General features: G+C 35.7%; 1 protein-coding gene across 3 annotated transcripts; it reads left to right on the forward strand.

Annotated features, from left to right (window-relative positions):
* Positions 1-780: 780 nt before the first annotated feature.
* Positions 781-23614, forward strand: ttc39a (tetratricopeptide repeat domain 39A). Of its 3 annotated transcripts, XM_039675661.2 has the most exons (20): positions 781-1024; positions 2376-2426; positions 2599-2649; positions 9654-9758; positions 13228-13359; positions 14932-14975; positions 15166-15233; positions 15333-15397; positions 15859-15958; positions 16114-16179; positions 16537-16645; positions 16740-16807; positions 16977-17036; positions 17140-17301; positions 17646-17737; positions 18029-18149; positions 19306-19417; positions 19698-19812; positions 21097-21213; positions 22142-23614. In XM_039675661.2, exons 1-20 carry the CDS (start codon positions 984-986, stop codon positions 22254-22256), a joined length of 1794 nt encoding a protein of 597 aa, XP_039531595.2. In that variant the 5' UTR covers positions 781-983; the 3' UTR covers positions 22257-23614. The 3 variants fall into 3 exon arrangements, with proteins under 3 accessions (XP_039531595.2, XP_039531603.1, XP_039531610.1); XM_039675669.2 differs by lacking the exons at positions 781-1024; positions 2376-2426; positions 2599-2649 and adding exons at positions 4937-5301; positions 5405-5449; XM_039675676.2 differs by lacking the exons at positions 781-1024; positions 2376-2426; positions 2599-2649 and adding an exon at positions 4937-5301.
* Positions 23615-23987: the final 373 nt, after the last annotated feature.

The raw sequence follows: 23987 nt of genomic DNA on the forward strand, positions 1-23987 counted from the left end.
TGACTGGTGCAACTATTAGTATTTGACTTCCCGCTTTTTATTTAAAGGAGCAGTTCACTTTAAAAAAAAAACAAAAAACTTTTGCTGATAATTTACTCACCATGTCATCCAAGATGTCCATGTCTTTCTTTCTTCAGTCGAAAAGAAATTAAGGTTTTTGATGAAAACATTCCAGGATTTTTCTTCAACGCGCATCACAGAACAGAGCAAGGCGACCATTTGAGCTTATAAAACTTACATTTTGTTATTTATTTATTTTTTTTATGAGCGATCGATTCGCTTGATAAGACCTTTATTTATCGTCTGGTATTGTTTAAAGCCCTTTGAACAGTTTGCACTGAAATTGTCTTTTGGACCTTGAACCATTTGGTTCCCAACTAAGTTCATTATATGAAGAAAAATCCTGGAATGTTTTCATCAAAAACCTTAATTTCTTTTCGACTGAAGAAAGAATGACATGGACATCTTTGATGACATTGGGGTGAGTAAATTATCAGCAAAAGTTTTTTTTTTTTAAGTGAACTTCTCCTTTAACAAAACTGACATTACTTTTTGTGACTTTAGAAGGCTATAGTTTTCTATTCTATTTAGTGTTTGCGGTACTAATACATAATTGTGTTTTCACGAGAAGAAATGTATTTCCGGCAGAAATCAATTCACAAACTACAAAATACTCTGTGAGAAATGAACCCGGAGGACTTTAAGACCAGGGAATAGTTGCACAGCACAGCATTCCAGCGGCTTTCGCAAAGGATCTCTTTATTTGTGGAAATGGGTTTCTCCACACCTCCCTGTCTGCCTCACATGTTGAGAAAAAAACGAACTCATAGAAACACACGGCAGCTGTTAGCGCTACATCTCAAACAGAAGTTCAGAGATTACCTGTGGTAGACTAGGACAGGTAACGAATGTCCAGGTAGCGACTGTCTATCACACTCTCTCTTCTGTCTTATTGGATTGGGAATATTATCTTCCTCTTTGGAATGAGTTTCTGGAGAAGCAAAAAGAAGAATGACGACAACAAGTAAGTTTGCATATTTTTTTAATTTTTGCTAGGTAAAAGAGATCGACAGGAAGATAATCTGCATGAACTATTGATAGAATTAATAGGCTATTTGACAGTTTAATCAATTATGTTCATTCAAATATGAAAATATATAGACATTAACGCATCTATGCCATTTCTAATATGAAAGTAATGAAAGTTATTGAAAGTAAATGAAGTTGTACCCAGTTGGATTTACGGGTGAAAATCATATTATAAATCACATAAAACAAGTGCTATCTTACGTTAGCGTCGTAATGAATTAACCGTCTGTCTTTAAAATCTTTCAAGTAGCCTATAACGTTAGTGATTGGATTTGCTTTTCTTCTGTTATTGTGAATTTATATTTTTTATTGATAATTTGTGAATTGATAAATTTTTAACTCTTTAAGATATTTTTTTAACCTCAACCCTCACTGTGAAGTATCCCCAGTATTAAAACTTTAACACCTGTTGGCAGCTTTAATTAAGAAAAATAACTAAGACTACTACTTTTATATAATGCTATATAATTATATTATAGATTAACTGTAGCTAATAAATTGACTGTATATAGGCCTAGTGTAATGAAATAAGATACAGTTTAGCTTCTCATCAAGAAATATAATATCACCTCAGGAAATTTTCTAATTAATATTTAAAAAGTACTAGTAGTTGTTCCAAAGTAATGTGAACTACAACAACATGATAAAGGGACATACTCAGATTAATCAAAAGGCCTTATGTCAACAACAACGTAGCAGTTGACGTCATAACATGGATGAGATTTGGAGCGAGCTGATTGGTTGATACCTGTTCTCTCATGGTAACTCCACCTCTTCCATTTAAATAAATCAATGACTTCACATATGCAGCTTGCTTCTGTGTGTTAATGCTTAACTGAGTTTATGACTTTATGACAGAGGAGTAGATGTTCCTGTCACACTGAACTGTGTTACATTTTCTTTAAAAAACAAAATTGTTAATTTAACCATTCAAATAATCGTTGTTTTCTTTTTTTTTATGAATTTCTAACATAAAACTCTTTGTGTACAGCTGTTCAGTGGGAAGTTATTTCAGTCTGTTTCCTGTCTATCAGTTTGATACAATTAAATATAATGCCGTTTATATAAAATGCACACATTTTTGAAGGTTGTCTTAATAAAATAATGACAAAGGCACTGGATATCATGTTTAAGGAAACTCTTCAAAGCTGATGAAATATGATCTTGAGGGTTTTTCCAAGATATATTCGAAGTTTGTTTTCAGGTAACTGAGTCTCATTGTGGCTCATATCAGTTTTTGTTCATTCATATGCTTTCATCTGATTCTAATCCTGATCTGCTTTTAGGGATCCATTCAAAACTGAAAAATCGCTGGACAGCCCCACATCACCATCCCAGTAAGTGTGTCGCACTCAAATCAACCTGTGTAAGATCTGTTTGACACTAACAACTATTAATTAAGGATTGAAACACATTTACGGACCCACACTCTGTTATCTGATAAAGAATGTCATATGAGAAGTTTGTGGCAGTAACTATAAGATTGCTTCCTCTTCTTTTTTTTTTTAGGTCACCTATCATAGAGAAAGATGGGCTGGACCCTGTCATCACTGATTATGGGTAGGATTTTAACTCCTCCAAAAAAATTCTTTTCTTTTTTTACTTTACTTTGCCCTTTGCTCTGCTGCTATAATGTTTTGTAAAGAAAAACGACCTAGAAAAAAAACTTGGTTGTTCATGCATAAGTGAACATGAACAGCAATACCCAGATTAACCTATGTGTTGCGACAGGTAAGATGATATTATCATGTTACTTCCCACAATGCACTGCAATGCTTGCGTATTTAATTATAAACGCAATAATTGCTACAGAGCATATAAATATAAATAAATGATTTTTTAGGCCTTGAGTCTGTAGATCTTATTGACATCTATTCAGTATTGCAGACCGTCACATAGTCAAATTATGGAGGTAACGTCTCGTTAGAGAGATTTAATGATTGTTCTCATAAAGGGCAGGTTCCTACCATCCTGCACATGTATTATTCAAAGGTTCACTCCAGATGGCTTCTACATCAGCTACACCAAACCCAATATAGAATGAAGCTTGGTCACATTTTATACTCAGTCAACAGGAGACTAATTATCTTTTTCTTAATAAATGTTACGAAAGCCCTGAACCACAACGTAAAAAAACCCCCCCAAAAATCTAGCATTTCGAGATTAAAGTCGAAACGTTTCGACTTTAATCTCGAAATGTTTCGACCTTAATCTCGAAATGCTAGATTTTTTTTCACATTGTGGTTCATTTTTTTGTACCATTTTCTTATTTTATATTAAAGTTGAAACGTTTCGAGTTTAAAGTAGAAACGTTTCGAGATTAAAGTAAAAAAAATTACGATAACAGTCTTCCATAGAAGTATGTGTATTCATAACAGGTAACAGGTCTGTGTAAAGAAATGCACTTGTGAAGTCGAACCGCCATGAATCAACACAAAATAGTAGCTTTTTACTTTTATCCTGTGATTTTCCTCAGATTTAATAACCACTAATGGTTGAGGAGAGAATATCTGATATGATTGTTGTAAAGCGCTTTGTGTTGGCCTAGTAGACATATGAAAACACTATATAAATGCCTCATTCATTCATTCATAAAGCTGGATATCTCCATAGTCTGAAAAGTGTTTTCCGGGTTGGATTTCCTATAGGCTAAAGAGTATTCTTGCGCAGTAGGCCTATATTTTATAACGTCCTATGCTGGTAGATTCGGCACCTGTTGAATTTCCTTTAAACAAAACACACACACAGTGTGAAACACTCGCTATGCACCATTATGAATGCCTGTACGTGCGGCAATGTGAAACAATGGCAAGCACACACACAACTTGTACAGAAGACATTCTTGTACTCTCGAAATGTTTCGACTTTAATTTCGAAACGTTTCGACTTTAATCTAAAAAAAAGAAAATCTAGCATTTCGAGATTAAAGTCGAAACGGTTCAAGATTAAAGTCGAAACGTTTCGAGATTGAAGTCGAAACGTTTCGAGATTGAAGTCGAAACGTTTCGAGATTAAAGTTGCAAGATTAAATGCTAGATTTTTTTATTTTTTTTTACGTTGCAGTTCAGGGCTACCATAAAATGTAATGACCAAGGCATGCAAGTTACAGTACAGTAAATATTACTCCAATCAAGAGCTGATAATGCATACCGCACCAGCATTACTATCTAGGTGTAAATAAGCTAGTTTATGATCTAAAAAACAATGTGCAAAAACATCTAAAGCTACATGAGAACTATGTTCAAGTGTACCTAGGACAAAAGCTGTTTTAAACTCAAAAGTTGGTCATTTGTGGCTAAACATATTTGAATTTTTTTCCTGTCTGCTTCCTTTGGTGTCACAGCTCAGGATGTGGTGCCATCAGCCAATCAGCTTTGTCATGTGGCTCCAGAGTATGCAAAAGAGAAGCATTTCTTCTTTCATTCTTTCTTTCTATATGGTAAATTGACTTTCAACAGACCCATGGCCACCAAAGCGCTTTACATATTGCCTCGCATTCACCCATTCATACAACGACGGTGTATATACCGTCACTCATATGTACCTCTCCTCTATCCCTTTCTCCTCAACATACCACAGGCTATGTCACTTCCTTGTGCTGATTCTGCCGTCTGCAGCTGTCTTCCGTGTCTCATGACCTCCACTGTTGAGCACTGATTTACAGGCCTGTCATTGTGTTGAGTGTTATTGACTGCTGTGGAGTTCAGATTGTCACTTGACTGCAGATGCATGATGTCCACTTTAGGAGCGATTTGCTAGGTGGATTCTTAAAAAATTGGATCCGCCTCCATTGGATCATTGACCAATGGAGGCCAGGGTTTAGTGTATAGCATGAGGGTTATAATGAGAAGAGGAGGAGGCTAAGGTGGCGTGTGTGTTGTGTGTGTGTGTTTGAAGGCAGGGAAACGGCGAGAAAGAAGCAATGAGAATATTCTCTCTGTGTGATAGTCATCCCAATCTCATTAAGCTCTGCGTTCCTTCCCGCTGTCCTCTCTGCAGCTTGAGTGAGTTAATGTGTATGCGTGCTGTAGCCAGAGGGAAGCTGCTGCTCTGCTGACAGGAGCCAGTACGAAGGCCTGTTCTTACACACACTGTGAATTACTCTGCGACTCTTCTCTCTCATTTTATTCCTCCTCCTCTCGCTTTACTGCGCTCCACGACCTCACTGTACCAGATGAAAATGTCAGGAGAGGCAGAATCTTTGTCAAACGGGTAAGAACTGCACATAGCTGACAGCGTGCTATTGTGTGAATGTTTGTTTTTAGCAGTGATTCGAGACTATTTAAGAGGTTCTAACATGAGAATGCTTTTACAGGTTGCATAACCAGAAAAACAGGGAAGGTTTGGAAATATTAGACAGGTAATTGTTTTGGATGTCCTTGCTTTCAGAGCTGTCATTTGTTAAAGTGTAGAGCACAGCTTTTTGTGGTTGTTAGTGGGAGTGTTAGTCTCTTAGCACTGAGCATGTGCATGTATGTGTGTGTGTTTTAGAGTCAGCTTGTTTGTTCCAATCATTCCGGTAAGGATCATCAGTAGTCAATTAACCCCAGGCGGCATCAGCTTTTGAGAATCGCTTGGTGTCTGCACAATTAGTTTAAGCACTATACAGATGGTACACGGAGAGCAAATGTTCATTTTACCTCTGTCGTAGCTTCTGAACAAATCACAGACCACTTCCTTTTGCTAGGCAGGCTCGATGTAGCATGCGCAGTTCTTTATTCATTCAAATCATCCTGCTCCGATATCACATATCAGCATCAGGGAGGAAATTCACTCTGTGTTCCTCCTTGCGAGGGTGATAAATGCAAAAAGGTGATTGTTGCAGACTTTAGTTTTACTACAGAAAATATATCAGGGTTGATTTGACTTTTTTTTTGGTCCAGTAGAAATGCAAAAAACTAATTGTTACAGATTTTATTTAGTTTTAGTATAGTTTTTAGTTTTACGGTAGTAAAAAAGTCCAGTAAAAAATGCAAACAGCTGATTTTTACAGACTTTAGTTTAAGTAAATTATTTTTAGTTTTAGTTATAAAGTCAATTCATGGTTGATTTGATTGTTTTTGGTCCAGTAAAAATGCAAAAAGTTAATTGTTAGAGCATTAATTTAGTTTTTCTTCAGTAAATATCAGGGTTGCTTTGACTTATGTTTTTGATCCAGTAAAAATGCAAAAAGGTGGTTGTTACTGGTGTTAATTTAGTTTTACTTCAGGAAATATCAGGGTTGATTTGATTTTTGTTTTTTGGTCCAGTAAAAATGCAAAAAAGTGATTGTTACAGACGTTTATTTAGTTTTTCTTCAGGAAATATAAGGGTTGATTTGACTTTTTTGGGTCCAGTAAACATCCAAAAAGCTGATTGTTACAGACTTTAATTTAGTTTTAGTAAATTAGTTTTTAGTTTTAGTAAAAAAAAAAGTCCAGTAAAAATGCAAAAAGCTGATTGTTACAGACTTTAATTTAGTTTCAGCAAATTATTTTTAGTTTTAGTAAAAAAGTCAATTCAGGGTTGATTTGATTGTTTTTGGTCCAGTAAAAATGCAAAATGTCAGTTGTTAGAGCTTTAATTTAGTTTTTCTTCAGGAAATATCAGGGTTGATTTGATTTTTGTTTTTAGTCCAGTAAAAATGCAAAAAGTGGTTGTTTCTGGTGTTAGTTTAGTTTTACTTCAGGAAATATCAGGGTTGATTTGATTTTTGTTTTTTGGTCGAGTAAAAATGCAAAAAGCTGATCAGTCACAGTTGATTGACTTTAATTTAGTTTTTCTTCAGGGAATATCAGGATTGATTTGACTTTTTTGGTCCAGTAAAAATCCAAAAAGCTGATTGTTACAGACTTTAACTTAGTTTTACGTCAGGAACTTCTACCTTTTGGTCCAGTAAAATTCATTCTGCAGTGTAAGACCCTCTTTACATTCATTTTGGGCATTACACAGCACCCACATTTATATTTTATGTTTATATTAATGTGTGTGTATATATATATATATATATATATATATATATATACACACATTAATATAAACATAAAATATAAATGTGGGTGCTGAAAATAATAAAAAAAAATTAATTGATATTATATATATATATATATATATATAATATCAATTATTTTTAGAAGTGAATGTAGCCATCACATCTTTATCATGCAGAGTATGAAAAATCTATGTAATCTTTTTCTAAAAATTACATTTAGGAGTGCTTTTAGACCATTTTATGGGAATATTAAAAACAGAAAAGATGCAAATGTACAAAATGATAATGAAAAAGAGCATGTACAGATGAACATCCAATGTAGAATTATGATCTCTAGCAGTGGTGCTGATGTATAATGCAGATCCCTGTGTAAAAAGTGAATTAGTACTGTGGCTTTTTAAGTTACATTAATCCACAACAAGAACAGCATTTGTTCCTACACCACCTGATTTAAAACTCACTGATTATTTCATGCTGTGGAAGTGTGTAGGTTTGACATTGTTTGAGCAGGAAGCCATGCTCCATCAGCAGCAGGAGTCAACAGCATTGAAGTCATCTGCCAGCCGTTAGGAGGTGGAGAGGCCAATGAGAGAGGCTCGTGCCATCAGTCGCACTGCTATTGGGCGTGCGGATCGCATAAAGAGCGTCTCTGTGTGGGCTGCCGTTTGGAATGCAATGATTTTTTTACGTACTTTCAATTTCCAGATCATTTTTCCACTTCAACGCTGTGAATGGTTGTTTTCAGCAGAATTTTTCAGGGTGAAAGAACTATAAGAGATTGTTGGATTTCATTAGATTAGGATGCGCACTGTAATCTTACCAGGCCGAGGTCAGGACCATTACTAATTTCAACTCAATTTAGAAATGAATTTTGAATGGTGCTGTAATTTGAAGAATGTGTCCCTTATCCAGATATACAATGGGCTTTGATCTTAATAATTTCTGTGACATTTGCTTTCTAGTCATGTGTCTGAAGGAACACTGGAACTGATCTTGTTCGCTCATAAACGATGATTGTGTTCATTAAAAATGCTGATTGCTGAGAAAATATTTTTTGGCATTAGTGTATCATATAAATAACATGTACATCATTTGATTGCTACTGCAGTGGTTATCAATGTTTATAGATTTATGCGCTTATGTAAGCATAATAGTTTGTTATATACACTGAAAAAAAAATAAGTTTTACTGCCACCAAATCTTAGTGGACTATAAACTGCATTACTAATGGAGAAAATCAAGTCAAAATCAATAAAATGGATGCAAAGATGCTTTTAAACATAATGAAGACATTTTCATCATGAATGTATGAAGCCCCTTAATGACCAAATGATAGTTTAAATCAAATGTGAAATCAATTTTTACTCCTCATTAAACTACTGTTTGAGTATTTAGTCTAAAATTATCATATGATTGTTGTTACTGTACATTATTTATGGGTAAAATTAGTTGGCAGGTCTGAAGTGCAGTAATGTCCGGTTAAGAGACATGTAACATTTTGACAAGAGAAGAACCAAATTGTCACTTCCTGGGAAATTAGCATAAAACATCTAATAAAACTGGAAGCCACTGTGACTAATTTGTTTTGAATATCATAAATGACTTGCATCTCAGAGAGTGCAGACGAAATGCAATAAACGCTGTCATGTCATCTTGTGTTTGGAGGCCGATGCCTGGTCTTCTTTGGGAACAAAATCATGTGAGACAGTTCTGGTTGGCCATTATAGCCATCCATGTTGATGACTGACTTTAGATCAGGCGCATCCGAATGATCAAACCAACATTTGAGATGCGGTGCAATGAAATTTGTCCACAGGTTAGTCTAGTTATCCAATCACGTCCTCTGTTAAGGCAAAGTCACATGAGTTTTTTTGTTGCGCATTACGATATTTATTCAATTTCTTATCAGATAAAAATCACATCCACTTCAATCGTGCGCATATACGATTGTTATAAATTACGCACATCTTCCATCCTGTATTTTTTTATGTGATATCCCAAAATTCACAACAACAAAAAATAGGTGGATGGAAACATAGCTACTCTTTAAGTGCTATATATTTATTTTTAATGCATAAATTAATAGATGAGGACATAAATCTCACGTTCCCAGTGTTTTCTCAGTTGACACCAAACACACTCACTCACCTGTGCCTCCGTGCGTTTGAAGGTGACATCCGCCTCGCTGCACTTGTGTCTAAATTAAGAGGCTCTGGGGGGATTCTCTGCAGCAGAGGGCTGTGACTTCACACTCACACGATACAGGCTTTATGGGGGCAGTGTGAGATTTTCTGCAGATGCTCAGAAAGGCCTGGACAGGAGCCTGAGCATCCTGTCCAAGATGACTCCTGATCACTACTTCTTTGAGCCGATTCACAAGCTGTTGTGTTGCCTCAGAGCACAATGGCCCTGTCCCAAATGGCATCCATTGTGTGTACTTAATCCTAGCCAGGAAATGAAATTTTTAGGAAATGCTAACTATAACTTAAAAGTATTTATTTATTATTTGTTTTTACTTTAATTGCATTCAGACTGAGGCTTTGGAAAAAGTAGCATTTGTTTATAAGCATTTTTCTTTCTGGATCTGTTTTAGGTCGGAGAGATCTGACCTGTCAGTGGCTCTTCAAGACTGCATGGAGGCACTGGATCTGTTCCTGAGAAATGAATTTGATGAGGCTCTGACCAGACTTAGAAGCAGGTAAAAGTTTCATAATTTGTATGTGATCTGTAATGATTATGGAGGTGGGAGAGGTTCTGGGTTTGGATCATTCCTCTGACTTTAGCAAAACACAATATAGCTCTATTATTTCTTCTAGGTGCTTTTTGTGTGTATGGGTGTGCGGTATAGAAACCTTGGATTGTACAGTTTCATAATCCGTTTGAATCACTGTTCATAATCCATTTTTAATATTATGAAGTGTTTAACCTGTTTTGTATTTGGTTTCATGCATTGAGAGTGCATCTATTAATTCATGCTGAGTTGTTCTTATACATCGCTTTGTGAGATGAGTCTTTGTCCAGTCAATCATTGGGTATTTCTCAGGTATAATCTCACATAACCCAAAACCAACTGAATCAGTTCAGCTCTCTTGAGATTCGCATCAAGCTCTTTTCTTCTCACTCCACACCCTGTTGTCATGAGTATGCTGTGTCTCAGACCATCTCATATTTCTGCCCTCTTCACTACTCGCAACTGTGGATGGGTGTGTGTGTGCTTATGTGTATTATAAACTACATAATTATTTGGTCCATTTTTGTAATCTTTGGCATCTTTCCATCTTTGTCCCCTGGGTCCCTCCACTTTTGTTGGGGTTGCATTCAGGGTCCACAAAAAAAAGAAAACCCTTTAAGCCACACCTGTGTGTGTGCGCGTGCTCATGATTATTGTATTAAAATAATTGAGGGTCGGAATATCATTCACTCTAAACAATGCTGGGTTGTTTTAACCCAAAATTGGGTCAAATATGGACAAACCCAAATGTTGGGTGTTAAATGTTGTTAACCCAACTTTCAGCTTTCACTTTCAACTGTACATTTTTTAATTGCATTTTTAACCCAACATTTGGGTTTGTCTATATTTGACCCACATTTGGGTTGAAACAACCCAGCATTTTTTAGAGTGTTCTTTACTAAAATTTACTTTAAACCATGTATAATATTGCAGCAACTTTCTGGTTACTCGCCAGAGGCAATTTTCTCTTGTCTTAATACTTGTCTTAAACTCACAAGTGCTAATTTTGGACCCTGCTGGTTATTAGTTCTGTTTTACATTTTCAGGTCAGGTCATCTGTCAGGTATTAGTTGGGCACATTCATGTGTACAATTCAAACTTATATAATACAACTATGATCCAGAATCCAGTGAAGTTGGGACATTTTTTTTTTAAATGCAATAAAATCAAGAATCTGTGATTCCTTTCAACTTTATTCAACTGGCAAAAGTATAAAGTTAATATAAATATAAATACATCTGGAATACATACTCCAAAAAAGTTGGGACAAAGGCAAAATAAAAGAGAAATTCTTATAGAATATTCAAGTTATGGGGGACTTTAAGTTACGGCATGGGTGACTTGAAGGTACCATGGATGTGGAGGCATACATTGGGATTGTACAGTGACATATAATGGCATCAAGATGGCATCTTTCCTGGGAAGCAAGACAATGCCAGGCCTTATCTGCATGTGCTAGAGAGGCTTGTAGACATTCTACACCGTAGAGTGGATGTGCTTGACTGCCTGCAGTCCAAATCTGTCTCCTATTGAAATATATGGTCCGTCATGAAAAGGACAATCAGGCAACGATGAACATGGACTTGTTAAGCAGCTGTCCTGTATCAGATGTGATTGGGCGAAAAATTCACTTGCAAAACTGCAACAATTACTATCCTAAATTCGTAAACTATTAAAAAGTGCATTTAAAAGGAAAGGTGACGTGACACGGTGGAAAACACGGTGGAGTGTGTAGCCCCCATCACAATACAAATATGTTGTTCAGTGAAAACATTGGAAACCTTTTCTTTGTACTTTACCAGTCAGTTAAATAAAGTTGAAAGAGAATGAAAAAAATTATTTCATGCATTCTTTTTTTTTTTTTTTTTTTTTTACAACTTTTCTGGATTTGGGGTTGTACATAAACATAGAAACGCTGATCAGCAAGGTATTGATTTGAACAATCAGAGGATCTCATTAAACCTTCTGCTGCTCACTGTTTGAACTTGCAAATAGTGAAGTCACAGTTTTGAGATTTACTTAATAGGTTTGTTTTAGTCACGTCCCACCCTATTCCTGCCAGCAGGGCAGGGCCTCTACATGCACAGAGAAAATGAAAGGTACACATGTAAGAGGGAAAGTAAGTAATAAGCAGAGGCAGAAAGAGAAATGAAGAAATGTTTGACTCAAAAATAAACTATCCATGTCTGTACAGGTTCAAAGTTGGAAAACAACTCTGCTGAGAGTGTTAGAGATGATCTTTCTGGCTACATTCACACAGTATCCAGCTCTCCAACCACCATAACATGAATGTGAACAGAACTCCAATTCATTCTCCAGTCTGACTTGGTGGAGTGTTTTGCAGGACATCTGATTTGACTTTGACAGGATAATAAAGATTACACCCTGGTCAGGAGTTTGTGATTCTGTATAGGAAAACAGCAACTGTAGACACAACAAGCTCAAACTCGATTCAAATCCCGATATTCGTTTGGATTTATTTGGTCTTGCAGCTTTTGCAGTACAATCTCAGTATTGTCTAATCCTGTTCCATGACACAAAGTTATCCATATAAAAAGTTGGAAAGGATTTTTCTTAGTATTCATTATGTGTATTGCCTTCATGGAATATTGTTATCTATATGTCCTGCAGTACGTAGAGTCATTAAATGATCAGAAAGCTTGCCTAAAATATTACAATATTGGTGTAGAAATGTATTCTTTGGTTAAAAAAATGTCAAATATGCTTCAATCCTGTAGTTGTCACATCAACATTATTCTAATTCTACCTCTGCAAAAAAGAAATAGTGGTAAACCTGTTTATCCAGACATCACTGTACTCAGGAATGTTGGACCAGTAGTGTCACATTCTATCCTGTTCCTGAAAGAACTGAAATGCGCTGTAGAAAAAAGTCTCTGAATGGAGTTTAACTGCTGCCTAGAATTATATAAAAAGGTGCAATTAATTAAAGTGCTATTTTGACCTTTTTGAATTAAATGACAGATATTATTAAATTTTTAAATAAACAGAATACTGCATCCTTTTGTTTTGACAGCTAGTATTTCTCTGTAAGTTCATATTGTCATTAGTATTATGGTGTTAAATGGATACTCCACTTTTTTGGAAATAGGCTCATTTTACAACTCCCCCAGAGTTGAACAATTGAGTTTTACCGTTTTCGAATCCATTCAGCCGATTATCTGATATTTAGAAGAATATCAGTAACCAGACAGTTTCTGGTCTCATTGGTCTCAAATGAGCCTATTTCCAAAAAAGTGGAGTATGCCTTTAAGACTGGTCAGGATACATAAACACTTTTCCCCCATTTCCATGCTGTTATTGATGTCGATATTAAGTGTTTCAGAGGTGAATTTTCTTTCACCGTCACCTAGACACACCCTTTCCATTGTTCTATATATATATCTAATGCAACTTCTTCCTTTGTGTTCTTTGAAAGGAATAAAGAAAGCATGTACCACGCGCTTACATATGCCACTATACTGGAAATGCAGGCCATGATGACCTTCGAACCGGAGGACATCTTGACTGCAGGAAACACAATGAAAGAGGCACAGGCTGTGTGTCAACGGTGTGTTATCCTATTTTAACTGTCTATCTGTTTGGTCATGTTTGAATAAAAATGTTGCTATAGTCATAAGAGAGTTATCAGGAAGGTGTCTACATTGGGCTTGCTATTAGCATCTATACACTATTTTCAGGTTCATCTCGGTTATGTCACATTTGTATAGGTGACGTAATCCTGAATGCTGCAGGTCTAGGGCTATTACCATATCCCAGATGGCAGAGGAATTTCAGAGATCCACGACACACTGTGTTAGAGGGGTGTGCTGTGTGCTTGTGTATTCAGGCAACTCATACACCCTGTGTGACTCTGCCACGTCACCTCGTAGCACTGATCAGCTGATCCCACACAAACTCATAGCTGCTCTTCAACTTTTCCCACATCAATTACACTGTCTGGTCTAAATAATGGCCGCCACGTATGCAGGATTGGAAATCAGTTCTGTCACAATATCAGTCCTCCTCACTCATAATATCGAATGGCATTTAAAATACCATTGCTACCTACAACCCGAAGTCCAAACTCCTTAATTTAAATCCATTTGGGCAAGAAAGAAGGGGATTGGGATCAGTTCACAACACAAACCTGATTTTAACCTGCATTTCCCACATTAGCACCACAGACCAACATGTTTGAGGCTTGTGCGCTAATTGCTAGGCTACAGCTAACACATGATTAGAACCATTTTATCACTTCCTTCACATTTGACTAGATCTGATTACAAGATTAGGAGCCATAAAACAGGTTGCTATGCTATTTTTCCACAAACTCTGATCTATGTACACTACTTTATACACTACACTTTATAGGCCTACACTTGTTTATACACTACTTAAAATCTGCAGTTTAAAGGGCATGTATACACCACTGTTTCTGTCGTACTTTTCCAGATGAAAATACATCTTTAGGTGGAAGAATCAGATTTATTGCCAAGTATTTGGTGAAGCTTACAGTACACAGGGGGAAAACAGAATAAAAAAAAATTAGACGGATAAAACAAGTCAATAAAAAAAGATGCATATACTGTCTAAAGTGTGGAACAATTAAGATTTTTCTAATCTTTTTAAAATAAGTCTCGTATGTTCACCAAGGATGCATTTACTTTCCCCCAAAAAATAGTACACAATAGACAAGATAGAGTAAATATTTATGTACAAAATTTATATACTGAAGCAATTATACAAAAGAATGTGAAAACGAACTTGTGTGGGTTACTTAGCTGTTCTGTTCATGATATAAATGTCCTCGGGGAAGAAACTTTTTTTAGTGCCTGACCATTCTGATGCTCAGTGGCTGTCACGTGAGTGATAAAGAGTGACTTCTGTATTTCATAAACGCACAGACCTAATGTTCCCACTTTTAAATGTGGTTGTCACTCTTTTTTTTTTTTTTTTTTTTTTTGTGTGTGTGAATTAAATAGAAGCCAAACTGACACAGTATATAATTCCTATTATTAGTTAGAATTATCCTATAATTCCTATAATTAGATCCAATCCAACTGCTCTGTTTATATGGCCTGAGGGAAATGAAGAAATAAACTATGAATCAAGCCTGACAAGGATGTGTTTGTCATTACAGATACCGTAAGAAATCATCTTTCAACAGCAAAAACTTCACAGAAGGTGGGTGCCTGCATAAATAAATCACTAAATGATTCATTGGCATAATCTTGAGTCTTTATACAATCACTACCTCAAACTATAGGGTTCATATCATGTGGCTGTTTTTTTTTTTTTTTGAAAAGGCCATGTGACATTCATACTCTCACCACCATTTAGTCTGAAAGCATAATTTCGTTTGTGTCCTCCCCAGAGGAGCTCCATGCTGAAGTGTGCTATGCCGAATGCCTCCTCCAGAGGGCGGCGCTCACTTTCCTTCAGGTCTGTCCTAGTGGATGATTTCCTGTTGTTAGTTATTATGTGAGTGAAACATAATATTGTGCATAAAGTTGCTTATCTAAGATGTACTGCTTCTTTCAGGATGAAAATATGATCAGCTTCATAAAGGGAGGAATGAAAGTGAGGAACAGCTATCAAATATACAAGTAAGACCTGCTGCAGTGTTGTTGTCCATTTGGTAATTAAAATGAAGAAATAAAATACAAGTGTTTAATAATAAAGTTTGAAGACTGACATTTTTGAAAATAAAGATAATCAAAGCTAAATATAAAAAAAACTAATGCCAAGAAAAATGACAAAAAATACAATACAAAATAATTAAAACTCACTCTCTTTCCCTCTCATTTAATGTGTATGAGCTTTTATTACAACTTAAATATAAAATATTATTTTAATAACATATATTATTATTATTTCATTCTTTTTTATTACAAATTATCATATATTATTGTTTCATCAAACTTTTATTAAATAATAAAATAAAACAACAATGTTAATAATACTAATAATACTACTACTACTAATAAAATGGTTTCAAGTTTTCATGTAACATATCTGTATATGTCTATTTATATGTATTTGTGTTTAAATATCGTTTCATTGCAAGGGAGCTACATACAGTCCTGAAGTCCCCAGGCTATGTTCCCGCTGACAATCATGGTCATTTTGAGGGAGGCGTTAAGCTTGGGGTCGGGGCCTTTAACCTGGTGAGTGCGTTATGTCATGTGTTTTCTTGTGCCTTAGACTTAAAAGGCATCCTATTGTTCCCTCTTAAATCAAACCATGACCGTATATGAATCCTAACATTGAGTTTATTGAGGACAAGGCTGTTTTCTCAACCCCTCACCTGTGTTTTTCCCAGATGCTGTCGTTGTTGCCAACACGGACTCTCAGGTTGTTGGAATTTGTGGGCTTCTCTGGTAACAAAGTGAGTATTGTGTAGTGCTAAGCTTAGTTTGGCCCTGCTCACGTTTGGCGTGTTCTAATGAAATTTAATCTGAGCTCTTTTTTTCTTTCTGACTGTCTTAGCAATAAAGCGTGTCAAGGTGTTTTTATACACTATAAAAAGTGGTAACCTACCATTGTTACCTTAAAGAGTTCTTTCTACCTGATTTAACCCATAAAGACTAGTTTTGTTGGGATATACCAGTTAATTTAAATGTTACCATTTTGACTTGTTTAAATGTAGTGAAGCATGGAAGTGTGGATGATTTCCTGTTTGAAATTTCTGTCTTAACCATGTTGGTTTATTTTACAATTCACACTGTGTGTGTGTGTGTTATAGGAGTTTGGTCTTGAGCAGCTCCTGGAGGGCTCCACTGAGCACACGTTTAGGTCTTTCCTGTGTAACATGTTGTTGCTTTGCTACCACACCTTCATGAGCTTCATTCTGGGTAAGACAAAATTGCTTATCACATGTACAAATCATATGTAGCATATCAAAAGTAAGTTACTGTGTTTTTCTGTGTCACCTTATCTGTCCTTTAGGCACTGGAGAGGGAGATGTGGTAGATGCAGAAAAACTGCTACAGCCTTATCTTATAAAGTATCCGAAGGTACGTACTTGACTTTTTTTTTTCATAAAAACAACAGATTTTCCAGTGAAAAAGCCAAACACACTAAACAGAACAATCATTAATGACAATAAAAACTATTTAATTATGTTATATGATGAGTATTTACATATAAAATGAAATCTGAGTATGACTTCTGTGCTTTTGTCAGGGATCCATTTTCCTGTTCTTCGCTGGTCGAATTGAGGAAATTAAAGGAAATCTGGATGCTGTAAGTGATTGTTACTCTCATGCAAAGTCTTGATTTGTATCAATTTATATTTTATTTCTCTTGGCTATATGCATGTGTTCATATGCATGTTCTTGTCCTGCAGGCTATTAAGCGTTTCGAGGAATGCTGTGAAGCTCAGCAGAATTGGAAGCAGTTCCATCACATGTGTTATTGGGAACTGATGTGGTGTTTCACTTATAAGAGGCACTGGAAGATGGCCTACTTCTACGCTGACCTGCTCAGCAAAGAGAACACTTGGTCTAAGGTGAGACCCTAAAATATACAGCTGACTGATGCACTGAACAGATACTTGACTAGGGAGAGTTTGCTTGATCTGTTTGATATTCAAAATTGAATGGGTAAACACTTTTTAATTGGAATAAATTTGAATTAGAAAACATGATGTAGAATTTAAATACGTCAAATATGTGTGTATATGTGTAACCAATTATATTTAATAAAATTGAAGAGTTTAAAAAAGCTCTGCTGATATAACATGAATGGAGACTGAGGACAATTAATCTACCGCCAGGATGGTTGTGTTTACTGTGCAGTTTGGAACTCATCGCTCTTTTTTTTTTTTTTTCCTCTCTCACACACTTTTTTCAGGCCACATATGCGTATATGAAAGGTGCTTACCTCAGCATGCTGAGTCGTGAGGAATGCCAGCCGTTCCCGGAGAACGAGGTGGCTTTGTTTAGGTAATGGCAAGGGAATCGTGTCTATGAGCCTGTATGTCGTATATGTTCGTGTTTTGCACTTTTGTTCATAAGGGGATGTAATAACATAATTAAATGCTAATCTATAAATCAGATAACATGACTATCAGATCAGGAAAAGCTCATTATCTATATACATTCATTCAGTTCAAGCAAGCATTGCAAATTACCTTTATTTTTGATCTCATATTTAATTTGAACCTCTCATGTAGCCCATCCACTATAAATTGACATTATATAATACAAACTGTGATCTGTTTTGCTTTTTTTCAGGCAAGTTCCCAGTCTGAAGCAGAAAATAGCAGGGAAGTCATTGCCCACAGAGAAGTTTGCCATCAGAAAAGCTCGACGCTATAATACAGATAACGCCATTCCTCTTCCTGCTCCTCCATTGGTCAGTGTTCAATGTTATATGGATTCTATTGTCTGTATTTATTTGATATTGTCTCCAAGTGTTTTATTTAAATTCACACAGGATGTGTTCTTGCATCTTTGACCAGCTATATCTATTAATAGACACGGTACTTCCTTAAAAATGAATTCAAAGACAATGCTACAACAAACATAATGAAATGACCCTTCCCAATAGATTTAAATAGATTATGCTTTACAATGAGAGTTAAATATGGCTATTTATCTGTTCAATAAAACACCTTACTCACCAGTTGAGTAATAAAAAAGCCATCTCCACGTCACTTTTACAACATTTGAAATCCCTCAGTTCTCTCCATCTCTGAAAAGCCAAGCCAGTGTTGATTCTCATTTTATTACGAGCTCTGTTGCCAGTAGACTCTAGTCTATTCAGTGTTTTTTAACACTGGTTCAAGATTTAGCATGCTCCATGTCAACTTTTTTGCTCATTATGACAACTCGCCAATCCCACACCGTACATGCTTCAAAGTAGCCAGAGCAACTCTTCTCTATTTACTTGCACGGGTGAGTGACGTATGTTTGCAATTTCCCAGGAAAATCATCCCGCTAGGTCTAAAATATAAACACTTATAATAGACTTACCATAGTGCATCAAGGTAAGACAAAAACACGGATTTTGGATTGACTGATGATGTATTGAATCATTATTTAATTTTTTTTTCATTTTAGAACAAACAAATGACGTACTTAACCTTTAAAAAAACGACAAAACAAGCATGAAAATAAGCTAAAACGACTAAAAATCAAGATATTTCTTCTTATTAGGTTATTTTTATAACAAATAAACATCTTTCTAGGTAAGCCAAGCTCTAAAATATTTTATTGGTTTGAAATTGTGAGTGAGGGGGGGCCTTCAAATATTGTTGACAGTGAGGGAGTCAGTCAAAAAGTTTAAGATCACCATTCAGTTTATTTTGTTTTTGATCATGTACTGTACATATGCAGCGTTGTACTGTGTTCTATTTTGCTATTTTTTAATGCTAGAAGACGTCCTGTGTGAACGGCCCTTAAATTAACAGAGTAAGGAATTAGACCATCCTGACTAACACAGTATAAACAAGGGGAAGCACCTGCAGTCTTAGATTCTCACTCATTGTGTGGGTATGTTTACACGACAGGAGATGATGTATATCTGGAATGGCTACACTGTGATTGGGAAGCACAAGGACCTGACTGAGGGCATGCTGAAGACCCTGGAGGAGGCTCAGCAGATGCTTGAGCAATATCCAAGTAAAAACCCCTCCACGCAGTGCAATACTGCTTATGCCGTTGTCCACTTTTAAAATAATAGTACACCTACAAATAATGTAATTATTTATTCCCTCATGTAATGATATTTTTGATTATAAAGAATTTAAAAATCAATACACAACTCTTGCATGCAACCACAATTCACAATGACCATGTGCATCAAAAGTAATAGTGTGTTCCACCGAAGAAGGAAAAGTATTCTTTGTATTCACAATTAACTTTTTTTGTGCTATAAATACCTCTGTGTGTTTGCTTTCAGGGTCTGAGTTCACCACAGATGACCAGTGTGTGGTTAGTCTGCTTAAGGGGCTCTGTCTCAAACACTTGGGTTACAAGGAGGAAGCGGAACATTACTTCACCCTTATCCTCTGCAAGTCAGTCTTGCTCTTTTGCTTTACAACAAATCACAGTAAAATTAATAGAAGTGTTTGTGGTTTCCCTTATGAAGACTTAAGTAGACAAGCAGACACTGATTTTCTGGTACTAACTCTACAGACTTATATTAAACATCCAGTAATATCAATCTGGTAGAGTCTGACTGGTAAAATGATGTGTTCTGTGAGTGAGTTAAAGTGCCTCTGATGCTATTTTAAACATCCATAAAATTGTTTCGGAGGTCTTCTACAATAGGTTTACATTAGGGGTGCAATGATACCTTCATGACACGATTCGATACATATCACGATACTGAACTCACGATATGATATTATTGCGATACTCCAAGTCATATGGTAAAAGGTTAACAAAAAATGAACTGTTGATTAAAATGCTAAATTTGATATTACATTGTGGGTTTAAATGAATAGATTTGGACTTGGTGCTTTTAACCCAAGGACAATGGTGACACCAGAATAAAAATATTCATGATTCTGAAGCTGAAAATACAGATTTTTTTTTTTAGATGAATATGCTTGATCTTTGTCACTGACTAGATATATTTAAAATAATGTCAGACACTTTTTACTGGTAACATCAGACATTTGGCATTATCAGAACTCACAAATATCCCCCCATTGCATTATTATACATTATAACCAACATTATATATAGTAGTTTAATGGAGTAGGCCTACTTACACTAAAACTCTAAAAAACTAAAAAAAATTCTCACACAGTAATTTTTATTTTGGGGACTATCCACGATACGTATTGTTACCACGATATGTTTTGTATTGCGATTATATTGTGGCACGATATATTGTTACACCCCTAGTTTACATACATCCAAGGTAAAAAAAATATGTCGACAAGATGTTACTACAGTGTTTGAAGGTGGTCCAAAGTACTAAGTAAACGTTTCTCACACACAGCCAATGAAGAGCATAGGCTGGAAATATGCAAATTTGCCACAAACCTACGTAGATATGTTACGGAAGTGAGACTGGAATTGCTGAGGACTCGTTTTAGCATTTCAAAATTAATTCTTTCTTTTAGGAGACAACAACTTTATTTGTATTTCACTTTGATCTTTAAAACTTTGCAGACCTTTTACATTCACAAAGAGCCAAGGTAATAAGTGAAAAAGCTAAATAGGGTCACTTTAATCTCCAGAGAGTCACAGATAATAGAGAAAATGATTCCACTTTTGTAAAAAAAAATGTCTTGGGTCAATGTAAATTTTCTTATTCTGTCTGTCTACTGATGTTTATACTTGTACAGTGAGAGTCTGATTAAATATGACCACTACCTGGTGCCCAATGCTCTTCTGGAACATGGTTTGCTGTGTTTGGAGGAGGGCAGAACAGAGGAGGCCATCAAACTACTGGAGACAGCCAAGTAGGTTCTGTCTATTATAACTATAGGCTACCTCTTAAATAACAATGTAGACAATGTGTGTATGGATAGGGGTATTTGCCACAGATTTGCCACTTAATAAATGCTAAAAATAGCAGTTTTCTGTTATCCTCAAATTGATTCATGGCTATACTGCTCAAAACAAATCATGTTTATACCTTTCGCCGTTGCTATTTTTAATATGTAATTATAATTTCATTTATTTTATTATTTTTAGTGTTAATAATAATTTCAATATGTCATTTAATTTAAAATAAAGTAATTAACATTCCTATTTAGTGTTAGAATGTAGTATTTTTTGACAGATAGTATAATATGGTTCATTTGTGCATTGTTGTGAATGTTTCCTTGTGAAATAAAACCCTCAAATTCAAATACCCTCACATATTTTTTAGTTCTTAAAAAAGGGACCAAGCCAAAAATTGCTAAATATTTATTAGTCTTTTAATGGTCTTAACCATTTGAATCACAAATCACTGGTCAGGAAATTAACAAGAGTTGCACAAATACCATAGATAAAGTAACTTTGCACGGAATAGCCTTGCTCAACTTACAGACAGCTTTTTACAGAAAGAATCAGTATTGTTCCACTCAATGTTAATGGCTTTAGTTCAAACAGTTCATGAGTAGTTTATTATAATATTTCTCACCAGATTTTCAAAGATACCACTCTTGAGCATCACCATGCAACTCCTGTTTCATTGTGATTCATTACTACATACACAAATTCCCATATTCTGACAAAAGTGCATTTGGTTAAATTCTGCTATAATAATAATAATTTCCTTTCTAATTATTCTTGGTTAAGGTAATTTGGCTGTGGGGGCACAAAAGTCATATATTCCACCATGAAACACTCAGTCATTGCCTTATAAGTATTGAACACTATTAACAATTATTTCTTTGGCAGGCAAAATTACAAGAACTATTCCATGGAATCACGGACACACTTCCGGATCCAGGCAGCACTACATAAGGCCCGAGGCACAGCTGTGAATGGAGACTGCTCACCCTCCAGCCCTTAACTGTTGAGGTCACCGCTGGGGTCATAGAAAGCCAAAATCAGGCTTGATGTGGGTTGCCAAATGCCAAGAGGAGAACTAAAAGTGTACATGACCAATCAGACCCAATCAGAGTTTATAGTGACAACAAGTTAGCTTCATTTAATGACGCACACAATTTAAGGACAACAGCTGCATGAATATGTTTTGTGAGGCAGTGCAGTTCAGTCGAGACACAGAAATGACATCATGCTTTTATGATGTCATATAAATAACATTGTGCTAGAATTTTAAATGTACCATTAATAATAATAATGATAATATTAATATAATACAAGTTATGCCAGTCCAATAGGATTATATTGGTACAGCAAGCTAAGAACATTGTGAACTCGAGTAAGGCCATCCGTCAATCATTTTTTGGCTGCTTTCAGACCTCTTTTAGGTAATTCTCTTCACTATTCGTCACCCTGTGACATCAATAGCTAGACATGGCTGTGCCTTACGGCTAAGCGATTTATTTGGATTTAAAGCACGTGCAGAAATATTAGTTTCCTTTAATCTTTGGATTTTAAATAGGTTATGAAATAAACCTATTGTCCAGAGGTGATTTGATGAACTTAAGGTTCGATATCATGCGTTACTCTTTGGATCGAGTACTGTGGCCTTGTCAAATCTCACGGACAGGATTTCTTTTCTAAGCTTTTTTTTTTTTTTAATCATATAGCATTGTCATTGTCTTTCTGTGTATATAATTAGTCTGTTTTAGCAATGTGTTTTAAAAAAAGAGAGAAAACAAGCATCTTCACAACAGCATAAAATGGCTGTTAGAATGTAAACTGGAAGTTTTGGGGGTTTAGTCAGCTATTTCTTTTTTAGTATTTATTCACTATGATGGCGCCTTTCAAAATGTCCCGTTTTAAGTGGGCAGCTGAATGTGTCTTTTAGAAAGGCAGTCTCCTTCATGTGGACTTGTTCCAGATCGTACTTGAGCTCAAACAAACAAGGCTTTTAGATACATGCAAGACAGGCTGGCATGCCAGCTCCAGTCAATATGAGGGATGCATTGACAACCACTACAGCTATACTCTACACACAGAGAAAGAAAATTTGAGCTGGTTCAGGACAGAGGATTGTACTTTGTTCATGTTTGTACTTTGTTGTATGAATGCTACTTCATGGAGCTTTTCCCCATTGTGCTGAGTTTAACCAACTAAACACAGCTTGCATTGTTGTTGTCAAGTACAGCAAGAATTGTGTTTTATATTGATTTAGCCCATATTCGTTTTAAAAGTGTCCATGGATGGATTTTTGCTCTTCTGCGATGTAATCTTTATAGTGCCTGTTTTATGAGATCCATCCAGTTCTACCAAAGTCAAACTTGCATTAAGCAAAAACAATCATGTGCTCATGTTGCTCAAAAATGTCACAGACTACTTGCAACATGCCATGTTTCAAGTTTGGTAAACATGTAATGATGTATGGGGTTTTCATTGCGATGGCTATTGTTTCTCCCTAATTGAACATTTTTATTGATTTAGATTTTACAGACTTTGGGCTATAGAGGTCAGCAAATCCTGTATGTGGTGCATGGCTACTGTGTAAACGCATTCCTGTAAATACTGGACTTACTTTTTTATTTAAAATTAAATGATAGCATTCACAAAACATCTTTGTTTTCCTTCTTTGAACTATGGAGACTTGCCTTTTCAAAGAGATCTTTTGACATTCTGTCCTAGTTGAATTTCTTCAAAA

Source organism: Pimephales promelas, chromosome 14 (genome assembly GCF_988280905.1).
Source record: "Pimephales promelas chromosome 14, fPimPro1.hap1.1, whole genome shotgun sequence".
Lineage (NCBI taxonomy): Eukaryota > Metazoa > Chordata > Actinopteri > Cypriniformes > Leuciscidae > Pimephales > Pimephales promelas.